Here is a 20,094-nt window from a genome sequence, read left to right as displayed (position 1 = left end):
AAAACTAAGAATAAATAATTTTCTGTAGAACCGTTGATAGGAATGTCAATTTTGAAATGGAAATAATTAAGAACAGTTACATTTAGATTAGGTTTTTTAATAAGGGGCTGGACCTCTACGCGTTTAAAACAGGATGAGACAGTGCCATTGATGAGGCAGCTATTTATTATGGACAATATACTGAGATCAATAGTGACCAGCAGCCGTAAAAAAGTGCAGACCATTTGGCTAAATTTGAGGGATCGTGATCTGGAGGTAAGAAAGATCTTCTGGCATCAAATATGCACAAGTCTCAGGAGTCACATTAGGGAAGGCATTAACAACCCGGTGTGAAGCTTTGTTTATCATGCTGAACAAGACTTAAAGACTATTAGAGTTGTTTGAGACAATGTCAGAGAAATATTTAGCCGTTACTGTTTTAAAAAAAGCCGTTGCTTTTTTGTACAGTGTATGATTTTTAAATAAGCTTTAAAACTATTGACAGATAAAGGTAACCTAATTATATAAATTACAATCTAAAAATTTAAATGTACTTTTATTCATCAAAAATTAACAAATTGATTTGTACAAAAAAGGCATATAACCCCTCGCTTCAATTACTGCATGAAGTAATTCCCCTTTTTTGTTGGAATTACTTCATGCAGCCGTTTCATGCAACTATCATTCTTATTTACAATACTGCTTCAACTGTGTCATTATCTTTCTTGCATGCATTGTTTGCTTCAAGTCCCCATGGCATTTCATAACCATTATTTTTTTCTTTATTAGCCATTCTGTCGTATCTTGTGTTTTTGGATCATTATCCTGTTGCATGATTCATGTTCGGTTCAGCTTCAGCTTTTTGACAGTGCAATATGTAATTCACGGTTGACTCAATTGTGGTAAGTTGGGCACCTTTCAGACAGCAAAACAACTCCACCTTTCACACATCTGCAAAGAGCTCATTGTTCCAGCAGTTTGTAATATACTCAGGCGCTGTCTGGCAAACGTCAGTCAAGACCGAATATTTAAAAAAAATCCATTCCTTCTTCATTCCTGACCCACCACGTAGGACAAGTTTGCAACGTCGCTTTCTGATAGTCGACTCTTGCACTTGGACACTGATCATGGCCAGGGAGGCCCGTATAGCCCTACCCTCGGGTTCTTAGAGGCATCGATTACAATCGTTCAGTCTGGTGAATTTGGTAAGAAAACCTCTCTTATGTACAACCCTGTTTCCACAAAAGTTGGGATGCTGTGTAAAATGTAAAGAAATACAGAATGCAAATCATATAAACACTACATTCAATAGAAATCATTACGAACACAAAATATGCCCACATTGAATTTGATGCCAGCAACACGTTTCAAAAAGGCTGGGACAGGGACAACATAAGACTGGAACAGACATGTTGTCAATTGGATTAATTGGTGGAAATCAATGCACGGGCTCTGGAACACTTCTGAAAACCATTGTCTGTAAACACACTTTGTTGGTGCAATAACATTTAAAACAGTACCAAGCAAAGAAGAAACCATACATAAAAAACGTACAAAACCGCTGCCGACTTCTCTGTGTCCGAGCTCATTTAAGATGGACTGAGGCTAAGTGCAAAACTGTCCTGTGGTCTGTACTATTTCCAATAAAATATACGAATACATGATTTGCACATCATTGCATTATGTTTTTATTTGCATTTGATGCTGCATCCCAACTTTTTTTGAAAAACAGGGTTGTAGATTGCCGATGGTATTGAATTTTTCTCCAAGAGACTATAGATGGCAACACATTACAGTGGGTTGGAAATATAATTTGAGCTCGTATTAAACCTTTTTTAAATGATGCAGTGCTTTCATGGTTCAATGTTTTGCCAACAATTTAAGGCTTTCTTTAAAATACATAGTAAGTCTACTTAAGTCATATTCTTCAAGAATTGCTATCATACTCTTCAATTACTACATACTAATAATAATAAAATGAAAATGGATGTAACAATAATAAAATGAAAATGGATGTAACAATCACATTTACCTACACTGCAAATCCGACAATTCATACAAACCTTTTTGTCCTTTTGATCCAATGTTCTAACCAAATTCAAACTGTTGGAGATAACTATAATAACTATACTATTAATTGTGTATAATTCTTGTAACTTGTGTTCACTTAGCATCTCACTACAGCAGATTCTAAATTTCTAAGGCTGACATTTTTTTCAAGCAATGTTTCTATAGTTACAATATTAATTCCAAGAACACACTTTTAATTTAGAGATCTGAAATCAAACATGTGAGAGCGGCTGCTCTGGTACATCAGTTGTTTGTTTGTGTACAGTACCCAAAACCAGTCAGTTAAATCTGAATACTGGATAAAGATCTTCTGGGGAAATCATGCAAATGCGGGATGGATTGAATTGGGCCTCAGCACTCCCTCTATTCACTCTATAATTCCAATAAGTAGACTGCCAAAGCATCCGGTATGACAACATTCTTGAAATTCCATTCATTTGACAATACAACCATTCTATTTTAAAATTCTGGTAGCTATGTCCACAATACAGCTAGATTCTAAGATGTTTTAAAGATAAGAACCTATTTTTACATACACAAACATTTACACTAACATACGTCAAAAGACTTTGATTACGCACTGAAAGGGTAGGGTGTGAATGTTAGGGGGAGGCAAGAAAGTTTTTAAATCTATATAAAGGTTATTCTACTCACACTTAAGCAACTGAAGTGAACTCGTTTGCAGAATTGTAACAGCAAAGGATTTATTCTTTAATATTAGGAGATATTTACAGCATTGTAAGCAGGTGAGTGTCTAAATATATATATATATTTTTATATGGTTCAAAAGAGGGATTTGGAAAAAAAAACAGATTAGTTAAAACATCTGTAAAATATTTACTTTGTCGATAACATTTTGTTCAGGATGACAAAAATCAATATTGGTTTGAACTATTTATCTGAGTATTTACCTGACTAAACATGTATTATAATACAATTGCTTTTAACACAATGGTTCTTTTTATTGTGTACTTTTCACACACTCATCTGCTTTTGTTAAGTAATCATTTAAATTGTCAATTTTTTTTTCATGTACATTTTTTACAAAATAAGGTACTTTCAGAATTGCATGTGGAATTACAAAACAGCAATAAAGAATCACATTGTTTTGAATGTGATCTAAACCAATAATATCACATGATATTACCCTAAACCTAAAGAATAAGGTTTAGGGGTAAGGATTAACCTTAGATTCATGGTTAGAATAAAGGTTAGGTTACTAGAATTAGTTCAAATATTCAAATATAAGTTCAAATATTACTAAATCATTACATATAATATGTAGCGGATCTACAGAAAGACTTTGGGGACTCAAAATAAAGCGTTACCCAATTTCAAATAACATGAATTCATACATATCAAAACGTTTCACATGACAGTACAACATGTGAATTAATTTTCACTGCTATAAACATGTCTATGTCTCCCGGCTGGCCTGGGAACGCCTCGGTGTCCCCCCGGAAGAGCTAGAGGAAGTGTCTGGGGAGAGGGAAGTCTGGGCATCCCTGCTTAGACTGCTGCCCCCGCGACCCGGCCCCGGATAAGCGGAAGAAGATGGATGGATGGATGCTATAAACATTAATTTGAACAAAGATTGACAAAATGCAAAAAAAAAAAAAATCATGTAGTTCAGTTACCAAAAATCGCAGAACATTTTAATTCCATATCGGTAACAGAAAACAAGAGAAACTAAGCAAGCCTAGTTCAGGTAAATGTGACTGTGGTGAGCCAGGGAGTAGGATATGACTGTTATATATAGGCCAAGCCTAAATAACCAGCCACATAAGTTTTTAGTAATTGCCATGACTTTATAACATAAGAACAGACAATAATTTTATGATATTACTTGGCTATCACATTCTAGCCAAAAAAAATAGATTAAATTAATTGGCGGACAACATGGACGATGTAGTATATTTGGGGCATGGACTTCCTGCAACACCTTTATAATATTGAACCGAATTTAATAGCGTAAATGCATAGTATATTAAAAAAAAACTCTCTATATATTATAGAATGTGCACGCGCGCTATGTTTGTTCTGGTTTGGCTTACTGTGGTAGGTGGTTACAGACATCAAGCGGTGGAAGGGGCGGCTCATTTGTTTTCAATGAACGGAATTCTACATAGACTGAGACGTCTGCTGTGTCCGCGAGTGGGGAAAATATATAAATGTTCAGGAGCAGTGTGTGGAACACCATTTGTGTAATGAAAATGTAAATTTAACGCGTTTAGAATTAGAAATTAGAAACCAAATTCTAGTAGATGGCTATAATAGATTACCTGTAATGAAAACAAAGACAACTACTTATTTTATTTTCATAATGATTTGGTTTCAGGTAGGCCTTATATATTCACAAGTTCAAATAAAACCAACGTGGTCTCCCATACGGAAAAGTAATCTATGGTAATATTGTATGTAACTTATATGTCTTATATGAGGATATATATTATAAACAAATATTTTGTTTGATCAACACGTGTACATGTACATATATGTAAAAAAAAAAAAAAAAAAACACAAGAATTGGCCGTTTTTATAAATATCTGTATTTTAAACGAATTCGCTGGCTGTGAACGGCCGAGGGACTGAGAAAGTAGTGACTCCATCACTCCGCAGGTTTGGCCTCCTCCACCATCGACCTTGGCCCGATCTGTAACACCTTATTCACCTAATTTAAATTTACAACTAGGCAAAAGTCTACAAAAACAAACGAGAAATATACCTTACTTGTGAGATTTCGATGTTATATACAGTTTACAGTATGTGATGTATATTTGGGGTGTGGAATGTATACTATGTTTATTAAATATTTAATCATGCCTTGTTTAAAGCTCTGAGGTATTCATGAAATACCAAAACAGTATAGTAAACATTTAGATACAATTAAAATAATTTTAAGCTCAACAATCTGAACAAACAAAACAAAGCCATGAAACATACATCATTTCCGCCATTTAGATAAGTATCTGACAGAATCCAGGAATGTCCTTGAATGATGAAAAATTAAAGGAATTAACAGGGAATTTCAGGTTTTTATAAATTATGACCTATAATGACCTACAATAAGAGTGAAATGGTTAACAGGTATGTTTTGAAGCTTCTCTTTTGTGTTGAAAGAGTTTGAATGTATGCCAAGATAATATATTTGAGTTTGTCACTAAAAGATGAAATCCAGTTCAAATGTTCTAATGTACATCCTGGCACCCGTTTCAACTCTGCCCACAAAGGGTAAAGAAAGAAGATGTTCTAATGGAAATACATTCCTTTAATCAGTTTCAGTGCATGGCTTAAATATAATATTTTCATATAATTATTTTCTACCTATAACCAAATTGTTTGACTTGAGATGCATGCAATAAAGTCAAATTGAAAATACTAAATCACCTTTTAAAGTTATTGTAAGCTAAGGAGTTGAGATGGAATGTGCATGGGTATCTTGTGCTCTACTGAACAAAAGAAAAGGACAGATTTCCCTGCTTTGTACCACTAATACTAGTCAATACCGATGATGTCTCTTATGTATTATTTGAAAAAGATGGTTTAACTACAAACAACTCTGTGTTAGCTTGAGGCAGGGCAGAATAAGTCTTCAGAAACTTTAAATAAAAATTATTGATGGAAAACAACATCCTGACAACTCATCTGACAGTTAAATTGTGCAATTTACTGGACATTGCAATAACCAATGTCCACAGTTGTATGTTTCATGTGTATGAAACAGAGATTTTCTCTGTCCCATTGCAATGTATAACCTTGAATGTTTCAAATATACACTTATTTTAAATTAGGCAGAATGTGAGATTATAGTATTAACCTGACGTCATTCTTCTCTTTTAGCTGGTGCAAACATTGCTCAAATCATGTGGAAAGCTTTACTGATATACGTAATAGGTAAGAAATTAAAGTAGAACTTATTGGAAAACTTTGGTGTATAGTTTCATATTTCAACACAGATTTTGTCTCCGACAGTCAGAATATATGTAAAATGCTAGGAGAATCTATACAAAGAAGGCTCAGATAATAGTCAGCAATAAGGAGATCTGTGAAACTCAATACATTACATACATACATTTTGTACTAATCGCACATGTTTAAAGGGGCTCTGACTCATTTCTTAAGCCCTATATTTTCATATACATCCTGGAAACGTGAAATAGTTTAACTAGCCGAATAATCATAGGTTTGCACGAAAATGTATGTATTGAAATAGAAAAAATATTTCTATTGTGTCAATAATAGGAAAATCCCCATTGATGGTTAAATGTACTGTACATTATCACATTTTCAATTTAGTTTTTTAATGAAATATTAATTCCATTGCATCAACAGGTCTTATGGCAGCAATAACATCCACAGCTGCTCAAGTTGACATGACCGCAACAACAGTCACAGTAGCTGACACCACAACAACTGCCACAACAACTACAGCTCCTGAAACCACAACGACTGCTGCTCCCTCAACATCCACAACAGAAGTTGTAACAACAACGACTGCTGCTCCCACAACAAACACAGTTTCTGTAACAACCAGCACAGCATCCCCCACAACAACCACAGCTGACACACAAACAACCACAGTGGCTACAACAACAACGACATCACCGGATACAACAACAACTGCTCAGACAACAACCACAACTGGGCAAACAACAAACACGGTTCCTTCAACAACAACATCAGCAGCTCCCACAACAACAAATGCAGCAACAACAGTCACAGTAGCTGACACCACAACTACTGCCTCAACAACTACAGCTGCTGAAACAACAACGACTGCTGCTCCCACAACAACCACTGCTGCACCAACAACTACAACTCAAGCTGGAACCACACCCACAGCTGATCCCACAACAACAAATGCTGCAACAACCGTCACAGTAGCTGACACCACAACAACTGCCACAACAACTACAGCTGCTGAAACCACAACGACTGCTGCTCCCTCAACATCCACAACTGAAGCGGTAACAACAACGACTGCTGCTCCCACAACAACCACAGCTGACACACAAACAACCACAGTGGCTACAACAACAACGACATCACCGGAAACAACAACAACTGCTCAGACAACAACCACAACTGCGCAAACAACAAATACGGTTCCTTCAACAACATCAGCAGCTCCCACAACAACAAATGCAGCAACAACAGTCACAGTAGCTGACACCACAACTACTGCCTCAACAACTACAGCTGCTGAAACAACAACGACTGCTGCTCCCACAACAACCACTGCTGCACCAACAACTACAACTCAAGCTGGAACCACACCCACAGCTGATCCCACAACAACAAATGCTGCAACAACCGTCACAGTAGCTGACACCACAACAACTGCCACAACAACTACAGCTGCTGAAACCACAACGACTGCTGCTCCCTCAACATCCACAACTGAAGCGGTAACAACAACGACTGCTGCTCCCACAACAACCACAGCTGACACACAAACAACCACAGTGGCTACAACAACAACGACATCACCGGAAACAACAACAACTGCTCAGACAACAACCACAACTGCGCAAACAACAAATACGGTTCCTTCAACAACATCATCAGCTCCCACAACAACAAATGCAGCAACAACAGTCACAGTAGCTGACACTACAACTACTGCCTCAACAACTACTGCTGCTGAAACAACAACGACTGCTGCTCCCACAACAACCACTGCTGCACCAACAACTACAACTGAAGCTGGAACAACAACCCCAACTGATCCCATAACAACAAATGCTGCAACAACCGTCACAGTAGCTGACACTACAACTACTGCCTCAACAACTACAGCTGCTGAAACCACAACGACTGCTGCTCCCTCAACATCCACAACTGAAGCGGTAACAACAACGACTGCTGATCCCACAACAACCACAGCTGACACACAAACAACCACAGTGGCTACAACAACAACGACATCACCGGAAACAACAACAACTGCTCAGACAACAACCACAACTGCGCAAACAACAAATACGGTTCCTTCAACAACATCAGCAGCTCCCACAACAACAAATGCAGCAACAACAGTCACAGTAGCTGACACCACAACAACTGCCTCAACAACAACTGCTGCTGAAACAACAACGACTGCTGCTCCCACAACAACCACTGCTGCACCAACAACTACAACTGAAGCTGGAACAGCAACCACAGCTGATCCCATAACAACAAATGCTGCAACAACCGTCACAGTAGCTGACACTACAACAACTGCCTCAACAACTACAGCTGCTGAAACAACGACTGCTGCTGCCTCAACAACCACAACTGAAGCAGTAACAACAACTGCTGCTCCCACAACAACCACAGCTGACACACAAACAACAACAGTGGCTACAACAACAATGACATCACCGGAAACAAGAACAACTGCTCAGACAACAACCACAACTGCGCAAACAACAAACACAGTTCCTTCAACAACAACATCAGCAGCTCCCACAACAACAAATGCAGCAACAACAGTCACAGTAGCTGACACCACAACTACTGCCTCAACAACTACAGCTGCTGAAACAACGACTGCTGCTCCCACAACAACCACTGCTGCACCAACAACTACAACTCAAGCTGGAACAACACCCACAGCTGATCCCACAACAACAAATGCTGCAACAACCGTCACAGTAGCTGACACCACAACAACTGCCACAACAACTACAGCTGCTGAAACCACAATGACTGCGGCTCCCTCAACCTCCACAACTGAAGCTGTAACAACAACGACTGCTGCTCCCACAACAACCACAGCTGACACACAAACAACCACAGTGGCTACAACAACAACGACATCACCGGAAACAACAACAACTGCTCAGACAACAACCACAACTGCGCAAACAACAAATACGGTTCCTTCAACAACAACATCAGCAGCTCCCACAACAACAAATGCAGCAACAACAGTCACAGTAGCTGACACCACAACAACTGCCTCAACAACAACTGCTGCTGAAACAACAACGACTGCTGCTCCCACAACAACCACTGCTGCACCAACAACTACAACTGAAGCTGGAACAACAACCACAGCTGATCCCACAACAACAAATGCTGCAACAACGGTCACAGTAGCTGACACTACAACTATTGCCTCAACAGCTACAGCTCCTGAAACCACAACGACTACTGCTCCCTCAACATCCATAACTGAAGCTGTAACAACAACGACTGCTGCTATCACAACAACCACAGCTGACACACAAACAACAACAGTGGCTACAACAACAATGACATCACCGGATACAACAACTGCTCAGACAACCACAACTGCGCAAACAACAAACACGGTTCCTTCAACAACATCAGCAGCTCCCACAACAACAAATGCAGCAACAACAGTCACAGTAGCTGACACCACAACTACTGCCTCAACAACTACAGCTGCTGAAACAACAACGACTGCTGCTCCCACAACAACCACTGCTGCACCAACAACTACAACTCGAACTGGAACAACACCCACAGCTGATCCAACAACAACAAATGCTGCAACCACCGTAACAGTAGCCGACACCACAACAACTGCCACAACAACTACAGCTCCTGAAACAACAACGACTGCTGCTCCCACAACAACCACTGCTGCACCAACAACTACAACTCAAGCTGGAACAACACCCACAGCTGATCCCACAACAACAAATGCTGCAACAACTGTCACAGTAGCTGACATCACAACAATTGCCACAACAACTACAGCTCCTGAAACCACAACGACTACTGCTCTCTCAACATCCACAACTGAAGCTGTATCAACAACGACTGCTGCTCCCACAACAACCACTGCTGCACCAACAACTACAACTCAAGCTGGAACAACACCCACAGCTGATCCCACAACAACAAATGCTGCAACAACTGTCACAGTAGCTGACATCACAACAATTGCCACAACAACTACAGCTCCTGAAACCACAACGACTACTGCTCTCTCAACATCCACAACTGAAGCTGTATCAACAACGACTGCTGCTCCCACAACAACCACAGCTGACACACAAACAACAACAGTGGCTACAACAACAATGACATCACCGGAAACAACAACAACTGCTCAGACAACAACCACAACTGCGCAAACAACAAACACAGTTCCTTCAACAACAACATCAGCAGCTCCCACAACAACAAATGCAGCAACAACAGTCACAGTAGCTGACACCACAACTACTGCCTCAACAACTACAGCTGCTGAAACAACGACTGCTGCTCCCACAACAACCACTGCTGCACCAACAACTACAACTCAAGCTGGAACAACACCCACAGCTGATCCCACAACAACAAATGCTGCAACAACCGTCACAGTAGCTGACACCACAACAACTGCCACAACAACTACAGCTGCTGAAACCACAATGACTGCGGCTCCCTCAACCTCCACAACTGAAGCTGTAACAACAACGACTGCTGCTCCCACAACAACCACAGCTGACACACAAACAACCACAGTGGCTACAACAACAACGACATCACCGGAAACAACAACAACTGCTCAGACAACAACCACAACTGCGCAAACAACAAATACGGTTCCTTCAACAACAACATCAGCAGCTCCCACAACAACAAATGCAGCAACAACAGTCACAGTAGCTGACACCACAACAACTGCCTCAACAACAACTGCTGCTGAAACAACAACGACTGCTGCTCCCACAACAACCACTGCTGCACCAACAACTACAACTGAAGCTGGAACAACAACCACAGCTGATCCCACAACAACAAATGCTGCAACAACGGTCACAGTAGCTGACACTACAACTATTGCCTCAACAGCTACAGCTCCTGAAACCACAACGACTACTGCTCCCTCAACATCCATAACTGAAGCTGTAACAACAACGACTGCTGCTATCACAACAACCACAGCTGACACACAAACAACAACAGTGGCTACAACAACAATGACATCACCGGATACAACAACTGCTCAGACAACCACAACTGCGCAAACAACAAACACGGTTCCTTCAACAACATCAGCAGCTCCCACAACAACAAATGCAGCAACAACAGTCACAGTAGCTGACACCACAACTACTGCCTCAACAACTACAGCTGCTGAAACAACAACGACTGCTGCTCCCACAACAACCACTGCTGCACCAACAACTACAACTCGAACTGGAACAACACCCACAGCTGATCCAACAACAACAAATGCTGCAACCACCGTAACAGTAGCCGACACCACAACAACTGCCACAACAACTACAGCTCCTGAAACCACAACGACTGCTGCTCCCTCAACATCCACAACTGAAGCTCTAACAACAACCACAGCTTATCCCACAACAAACACAATTTCTGTAACAACCAGCACAGCACCCCCCACAACAACCATAGCTGACACACAAACAACCACAGTGGCTACAACAACAACGACATCACCGGATACAACAACAACTGCTCAGACAACAACCACAACTGCGCAAACAACAAACACGGTTCCTTCAACAACATCAGCAGCTCCCACAACAACAAATGCAGCAATAACAGTCACAGTAGCTGACACCACAACTACTGTCTCAACAACTACAGTTGCTGAAACAACAACGACTGCTGCTCCCACAACAACCACTGCTGCACCAACAACTACAACTCAAGCTGGAACAACACCCACAGCTGATCCCACAACAACAAATGCTGCAACAACTGTCACAGTAGCTGACATCACAACAATTGCCACAACAACTACAGCTCCTGAAACCACAACGACTACTGCTCTCTCAACATCCACAACTGAAGCTGTATCAACAACGACTGCTGCTCCCACAACAACCACTGCTGCACCAACAACTACAACTCAAGCTGGAACAACACCCACAGCTGATCCCACAACAACAAATGCTGCAACAACTGTCACAGTAGCTGACATCACAACAATTGCCACAACAACTACAGCTCCTGAAACCACAACGACTACTGCTCTCTCAACATCCACAACTGAAGCTGTATCAACAACGACTGCTGCTCCCACAACAACCACAGCTGATACAAAAACAACAACAGTGGCTACAACAACAACGACATCACCGGATACAACAACAACTGCTCAGACAACAACCACAACTGCGCAAACAACAAACACGGTTCCTTCAACAACAACATCAGGAGCTCCCACAACAACAAATGCAGCAACAACAGTCACAGTAGCTGACACCACAACTACTGCCTCAACAACTACAGCTGCTGAAACAACAACCACTGCTGCACCAACAACTACAACTGAAGCTAAAACAACACCCACAGCTGATCCCACAACAACAAATGCTGCAACCACCGTAACAGTAGCCGACACCACAACAACTGCCACAACAACTACAGCTCCTGAAACCACAACGACTGCTGCTACCTTAACATCCACAACTGAAGCTCTAACAACAACCACAGCTTATCCCACAACAAACACAATTTCTGTAACAACCAGCACAGCACCCCCCACAACAACCATAGCTGACACACAAACAACCACAGTGGCTACAACAACAACGACATCACCGGATACAACAACAACTGCTCAGATAACAACCACAACTGCGCAAACAACAAACACGGTTCCTTCAACAACATCAGCAGCTCCCACAACAACAAATGCAGCAATAACAGTCACAGTAGCTGACACCACAACTACTGTCTCAACAACTACAGTTGCTGAAACAACAACGACTGCTGCTCCCACAACAACCACTGCTGCACCAACAACTACAACTCAAGCTGGAACAACACCCACAGCTGATCCCACAACAACAAATGCTGCAACAACTGTCACAGTAGCTGACATCACAACAATTGCCACAACAACTACAGCTCCTGAAACCACAACGACTACTGCTCTCTCAACATCCACAACTGAAGCTGTATCAACAACGACTGCTGCTCCCACAACAACCACTGCTGCACCAACAACTACAACTCAAGCTGGAACAACACCCACAGCTGATCCCACAACAACAAATGCTGCAACAACTGTCACAGTAGCTGACATCACAACAATTGCCACAACAACTACAGCTCCTGAAACCACAACGACTACTGCTCTCTCAACATCCACAACTGAAGCTGTATCAACAACGACTGCTGCTCCCACAACAACCACAGCTGATACAAAAACAACAACAGTGGCTACAACAACAACGACATCACCGGATACAACAACAACTGCTCAGACAACAACCACAACTGCGCAAACAACAAACACGGTTCCTTCAACAACAACATCAGGAGCTCCCACAACAACAAATGCAGCAACAACAGTCACAGTAGCTGACACCACAACTACTGCCTCAACAACTACAGCTGCTGAAACAACAACGACTGCTGCTCCCACAACAACCACTGCTGCACCAACAACTACAACTGAAGCTAAAACAACACCCACAGCTGATCCCACAACAACAAATGCTGCAACCACCGTCACAGTAGCCGACACCACAACAACTGCCACAACAACTACAGCTCCTGAAACCACAACGACTGCTGCTCCCTCAACATCCACAACTGAAGCTCTAACAACAACCACAGCTTATCCCACAACAAACACAATTTCTGTAACAACCAGCACAGCACCCCCCACAACAACCACAGCTGACACACAAACAAACACAGTGGCTACAACAACAACGACATCACCGGATACAACAACAACTGCTCAGACAACAACCACAACTGCGCAAACAACAAACACGGTTCCTTCAACAAAATCAGCAGCTCCCACAACAACAAATGCAGCAATAACAGTCACAGTAGCTGACACCACAACTACTGCCTCAACAACTACAGCTGCAGAAACAACAACGACTGCTGCTCCCACAACAACCACTGCTGCACCAACAACTACAACTCAAGCTGGAACAACACCCACAGCTGATCCCACAACAACAAATGCTGCAACCACCGTCACAGTAGCCGACACCACAACAACTGCAGCAACAACTACAGCTGCTGAAACCACAACGACTGCTGCTGCCTCAACATCCACAACTGAAGCTCTAACAACAACCACAGCTTATCCCACAACAAACACAATTTCTGTAACAACCAGCACAGCACCCCCCACAACAACCACAGCTGATACACAAACAACCACAGTGGCTACAACAACAACGACATCACCGGATACAACAACAACTGCTCAGACAACAACCACAACTGCGCAAACAACAAACACGGTTCCATCAACAACATCAGCAGCTCCCACAACAACAAATGCAGCAATAACAGTCACAGTAGCTGACACCACAACTACTGCCTCAACAACTACAGCTGCTGAAACAACAACGACTGCTGCTCCCACAACAACCACTGCTGCACCAACAACTACAACTCAAGCTGGAACAACACCCACAGCTGATCCCACAACAACAAATGCTGCAACAACCGTCACAGTAGCTGACATCACAACAATTGCCACAACAACTACAGCTCCTGAAACCACAATGACTACTGCTCTCTCAACATCCACAACTGAAGCTGTATCAACAACGACTGCTGCTCCCACAACAACCACAGCTGACACACAAACAACAATAGTGGCTACAACAACAACGACATCACCGGATACAACAACAACTGCTCAGACAACAACCACAACTGCGCAAACAACAAACACGGTTCCTTCAACAACAACATCAGCAGCTCCCACAACAACAAATGCAGCAACAACAGTCACAGTAGCTGACACCACAACTACTGCCTTAACAACTACAGCTGCTCCCACAACAACCACTGCTGCACCAACAACTACAACTGAAGCTAAAACAACACCCACAGCTGATCCCACAACAACAAATGCTGCAACCACCGTCACAGTAGCCGACACCACAACAACTGCAGCAACAACTACAGCTCCTGAAACCACAACGACTGCTGCTCCCTCAACATCCACAACTGAAGCTCTAACAACAACCACAGCTTATCCCACAACAAACACAATTTCTGTAACAACCAGCACAGCACCCCCCACAACAACCACAGCTGACACACAAACAACCACTGTGGCTACAACAACAACGACATCACCGGATACAACAACAACTGCTCAGACAACAACCACAACTGCGCAAACAACAAACACGGTTCCTTCAACAACAACATCAGCAGCTCCCACAACAACAAATGCAGCAACAACAGTCACAGTAGCTGACACCACAACTACTGCCTCAACAACTACAGCTGCTGAAACAACAACGACTGCTGCTCCCACAACAACCACTGCTGCACCAACAACTACAACTCAAGCTGGAACAACACCCGCAGCAGATCCCAAAACAACAAATGACATCACAACAATTGCCACAACAACTACAGCTCCTGAAACCACAACGACTACTGCTCCCTCAACATCCACAACTGAAGCTGTAACAACAACGACTGCTGCTCCCACAACTACAACTGAAGCTGTAACAACAACCACATCTGTTACCACAACAAACACAGCTTCTGTAACAAGCACAGCACCTGCCACAACAACCACAGCAGCCACACAAACAACCACAGTGGCTTCAACAACCACATCACCGGATACAACACCAACTGCTCAGACAACAACCACAACTACTGCCTCAACAAATATGGCTGCTGAAACAACAACAACTGCTGCTCCCACAGCAACCACTGCTGCACCAACAACCACAAGTGAAGCTGTAACAACAACCACATCTGTTCCCACAACAAACACAGTTTATCTAAAAACAACAACAGCAGCTCTTACAACAACAAATGCTGCAACAACAGTCACATTAGCTGACACCACTAATACTGCCTCAACAACTACAGCTGCTGAAGCAATGACTGCTGCTCCCACAACATCCACTGCTTCACCAACAACCACAACTGAAGCTGGAACAACAAGGACATCTGTTCCCATAACAAACACTGTTTATCTAACAACAAGGATAGCACTTCCCACAACAACCACAGCTGCCACACAATCAACCATATTGTCTCCCACAACATCCCCAGCTGCCTCCGCAACAGCCACATCTGCATCCCCAGCTGCCTCCACAACCACAACAAATACAACTGCTTACAAAACAAGTGCAGTGTCTCCACCAACAACCACAACTGCTGCCAAAACAACCACAGTTGCTAGCACTAACACCACAGTGACTTCTACCACAAGAGCAGCTCTGCCTACAACATCGGCTCCAACAACAACTACAGCGTCTCCCACAACAATCACATCTGATACCACATTAACCACCGCGTCTCCCACATCAACGACAGCTGCTTCCACAAAAAACACTGCTGCCATCATAACCATGACTTCTCCGACAACAACAATTACAGCTATTGCATCTACAATAACATCTGCTTCCATGACAACCAACGTGGTCACAACAACATCTAAAGATCCTATCACCACAAACACAGCGTCTCCCACTACAACTAAAACAACAGTAAAAATGACAACAGCTGCTACATTTACCACATCAACCACAGCTGCGGCCACAACCACCAAATCTGCTCCCACATCATCTACAATTTTACCAACAACAATGTCTTCCAAACCAAACACAGCCATTACAACTACAGACTCAACAGCAAAACCTACAGCAACTGAGGGGACAATAGAATTAGGATTCAGAATGATACGGCCATTTTCAAGTGACTACTCAGACTCTTCAACAACAGCATATCAGGAACTGGCAGCAAATGTCACCACAGAGGTGAGCAACAAACCTGTACACATTTTTGCCACCTTTATCTTAATCTATTCTGAAATAATTGAAGTTGTTGATATTAATAGATTTTCTTTCACAGGTGAATCGTGGTTACAAATTATTATATCCTTTAACATACCTAAGATGTAGGATACTTCAATTCACGTGAGTAAGAATTAATTGTATGAGTATGAATGTTAACGTTTTTATTTAACTCTGAAATTACACTTATATGGTAATTACAGTTTTTTTCAGTTGCTTTGGTACTATTATCAATAGCATGGTGCAGTGTTTCAAAACTCTTATTACAACACTCCAAACAGATCATACTCATAAATTATTAAATCTTGCATTCAAAACAACTGATTTTGGGTTGTAAACATATTTCACCACAAGATCAGTTATTCAACCACTACATTTTTGGTTAAATACAAAAAGTAAATTTTTTAAGTCATCAAAACATAATATAGTGCAATTATTTCAGTTAAATCATTGAAACAATCAGTTAGGCCAAGACCAATCAATGAAAGACACGTGTTTCAAAATAACTCTTTGAAGTGTTAAAGGTAATCTGTTACAGTTTATTTCACTGTTTAAACATTAGGCCCAATTCAAACTGTACATGACCCATCAAAATCAATAGAAAATAATTTCCATCATTTATAGTGTGATAAGTGAAGACATCTACAATCATTGATGGAAAAAAAAAGTAATTTCTAGTGCAACATGTTTTTTTTGTCAAATCAATTGTAACAAATACTATAATAAATAAATAAAAGATGAGTCAGTGTTTAGCACACACTACACTAATTTGCATCTATTCTGTCCTTGGCATTTTACCGTGATATATTGTCTATGTCACAATAAATATTGTAATTTTTCCTGTGGGAATAATTGTTTGGCATGTCAAATCCAAACATTACAATGGTCAACAGTGATGACATGACATGGCTAATCCATCGGCTGTAGGAGGGTGACATGTTCATGGGGATGATGATCATGCGGTAGATAGACCTTCCATCATCCATTATGAAAAGGAGATTACGGGTCCAGGTCTAGGGTCAGGAATCAGGGATTGGCCCAAACCATTCCCCAATCAATCCTGAATGGTGGAACCTAATAATATCACACAGTTTCATTGAGGAACTGAATGAGGTGGGAAGCCACATCATTGTAAGGTCCTAGAAGTGGCTTATGTCTTACCATCACATGTTCGGATATGGCTGCACACATGAATATGTTTCTCCCACGTTGTCCAGGCACATGGACAGTTGCTCATTGGCCAATTATATTGGGCTTGAGTTTGGCTCAGTTGAAACCTGCTTTATCAACCAAGATATTATTGTGATGGTTCATAGGAGTTACATTTGTAGTTTTCCAGGGGCTCTCTAATTTATTCCTCTGTCTTGTTGTCTATCCTGCTCCAAGTTCAACAACATTGCCAGTGTTCACATGGTTATTTGGTTACCAGTTGTGGTACTACTGTGGATGTCAATCATGTCTTGTTTATGACAGTATTGTATAGTACTGTACATAAGCAATACAGTGGTTCTGTGTCTCACACTACCACCACCAAGGTTGAGGGTTGGAATCTGTCAGAGGTCACATACAAATCTATGGCATTAGGGCAGAGATCCTGTACTTTTCACTCTGAACCTAGTAGACAAAACCATGTAAAATATATACAGTGTATTCATCAAAGGGTTGAGTGATGATCAATTAGGAACAAACAACATAGTGATAATACATTTTATTGGTATAGAAGGACCATAATAACCATAATGTGTTTCAATGTGAAATGTTTTTTTTACTCAGTCAACGTCATATGTATTTAGAGTAAAATAAAAAAGGCTTTTTTGGATAATCTGTTGTGTTTTCTGTATTAAGAGTGGTGAAATATTACCACATACTTGTGTGGATAGCACCAAAGCTTCTGAAAAAAACTGTAATACATTTGAATATATTTTTGATACAATAACATTGTCTTATAATTACAATACAATTGTTTTGTTTTCTAAACCTTTTTATTTGTATACATTTTTAATTGTTTATTAAGAATACCTAATGTACTTGTTATGAATTTTTTTAACTTTTATTTGTACTTTGTTTACAGGAGTGGATCAGTTATTGTCAATATGACCCTTATTTTCACAAACCAATCAGTGGTTCCCAATGCAACACGTGTAGAGGACGGATTGGCTTTGTCTCTGGCTGAGGGACACACCTTCCTAAATATTGATACAAACTCCATTAGTGCCAGTAAGTAATTCCACCTGTTATCCTCAGATTTTATGTTTTTTTTTTGTAGTGGGATTATTATTATGAAAACAAATTGAGCTTTAAGGAAATCAATTATATGATATATTTTCACTCTTTTGCTCTGCTAAGGCATGCCAACCACTACTACCACAGCCCCAACTACAGCAGCTCCAGTTGCAGCAGCAACAACCTTGACAATCAACACCGGGATTGCAGTTTGCCTACCATTACTCATCACCATGCTAACCAGACTTTTCCATGTCAATTAAAAACCAAAACAAACAGTATTAATGTGCCAAGAAAAGGATAAGGACATAGAGAGGCAAACAAATATTTAAGTTTAATTTCAAATGTAATAATGATGAATCAGCAGAAGCAGTAAATAATTACACAAAATGTACATACAAATGTTATTATGGCCGAAAACCCAGTAATAATGGTATCATTGTAAGAAAGAGTAAGAACAAGTTGTCTTTTTGGGAAAGCTAATGAGACATATTACAGAATGCACTAAAACACTTTGATTTAAAAAAAGAATGTGCTGTATATACACCTCACCAATATTTAAGAAAATATTATTTATAATATATTTTATTATTAACGGTATATTGCCTTTTTTGCAGTAGATCACATTGTATTTATTTTTTAACACTATTTATTTGTATTCATACATAATTGAGATTTCTGATTGTTCTCATCTCAAACTTTTTGAAAACTTGGCAAAATAATAAACAATGTATTAAGCCTGGGTGTGGCTCAATTTTACATGATTTTAATTAACCACTTTGCCTTCAAGTCATTGCTGTTTATATTTCTACATATGATATAATCAATATATTCAAATTCAATGATATAATCAATACTTTAGCCAATTAATATGTATATATTCTTTTTTTCTTTTTTTTTTTAAATCAACAGTTTTGAATAGAATAGAGCTGAAAGAAGAAATGAACATGCTTAAGAAAACTAGCTTCAATTTTAATCTATTGTTTGTATTCTTATTGTTGTAGACCCTATCCTATGTCATGCAGTCTGACAATTCAAATCACCGGCTGTTCCAACTTGTGAATTTCATCACAGCAACTCATAATGTGACTCAGTA

The 20,094-nt window shown here is 40.6% G+C and overlaps 2 protein-coding genes across 2 annotated transcripts; both read left to right on the top strand.

Moving 5' to 3' along the window:
• Nucleotides 1-6,661: 6,661 nt before the first annotated feature.
• On the top strand, nucleotides 6,662-9,355 carry LOC117594072 (mucin-5AC-like; the record flags this gene model as incomplete). The annotated part of the gene is made up of 4 exons (XM_034290892.1): nucleotides 6,662-6,671; nucleotides 6,703-8,390; nucleotides 8,536-8,687; nucleotides 8,832-9,355. Coding segments are annotated over 4 exons (1,995 nt in total), but the record flags the coding sequence as incomplete, so codon positions are not given.
• A 787-nt stretch (nucleotides 9,356-10,142) lies between these two features.
• LOC105009805 (mucin-2) lies at nucleotides 10,143-19,545 on the top strand. The gene is made up of 4 exons (XM_010869231.5): nucleotides 10,143-16,739; nucleotides 16,834-16,898; nucleotides 18,847-18,992; nucleotides 19,122-19,545. The coding sequence occupies exons 1-4, from the start codon at nucleotides 10,422-10,424 to the stop codon at nucleotides 19,259-19,261; spliced, it is 6,669 nt and encodes a 2,222-aa protein (XP_010867533.4). The 5' UTR covers nucleotides 10,143-10,421; the 3' UTR covers nucleotides 19,262-19,545.
• The last annotated feature ends 549 nt before the right edge of the window (nucleotides 19,546-20,094 follow it).

The sequence above is a fragment of the Esox lucius genome, chromosome 25, assembly GCF_011004845.1.
Source record: "Esox lucius isolate fEsoLuc1 chromosome 25, fEsoLuc1.pri, whole genome shotgun sequence".
Classification (NCBI taxonomy): domain Eukaryota; kingdom Metazoa; phylum Chordata; class Actinopteri; order Esociformes; family Esocidae; genus Esox; species Esox lucius.
The sequence above is the reverse complement of the archived record's forward strand: the minus strand, read 5'-3'. Positions and strand labels throughout refer to the sequence as shown.

Excerpts from the sequence above, each read along its gene's own strand:
- LOC105009805 (XM_010869231.5), top strand. The coding sequence starts at position 10,422 with ATGACTGCGGCTCCCTCAACCTCCACAACTGAAGCTGTAACAACAACG. Across the intron at positions 16,899-18,846 it reads TGTAGGATACTTCAATTCAC|GAGTGGATCAGTTATTGTCA; the intron begins GTGAGTAAGAAT and ends CTTTGTTTACAG. Across the intron at positions 18,993-19,121 it reads TACAAACTCCATTAGTGCCA|GCATGCCAACCACTACTACC; the intron begins GTAAGTAATTCC and ends TGCTCTGCTAAG.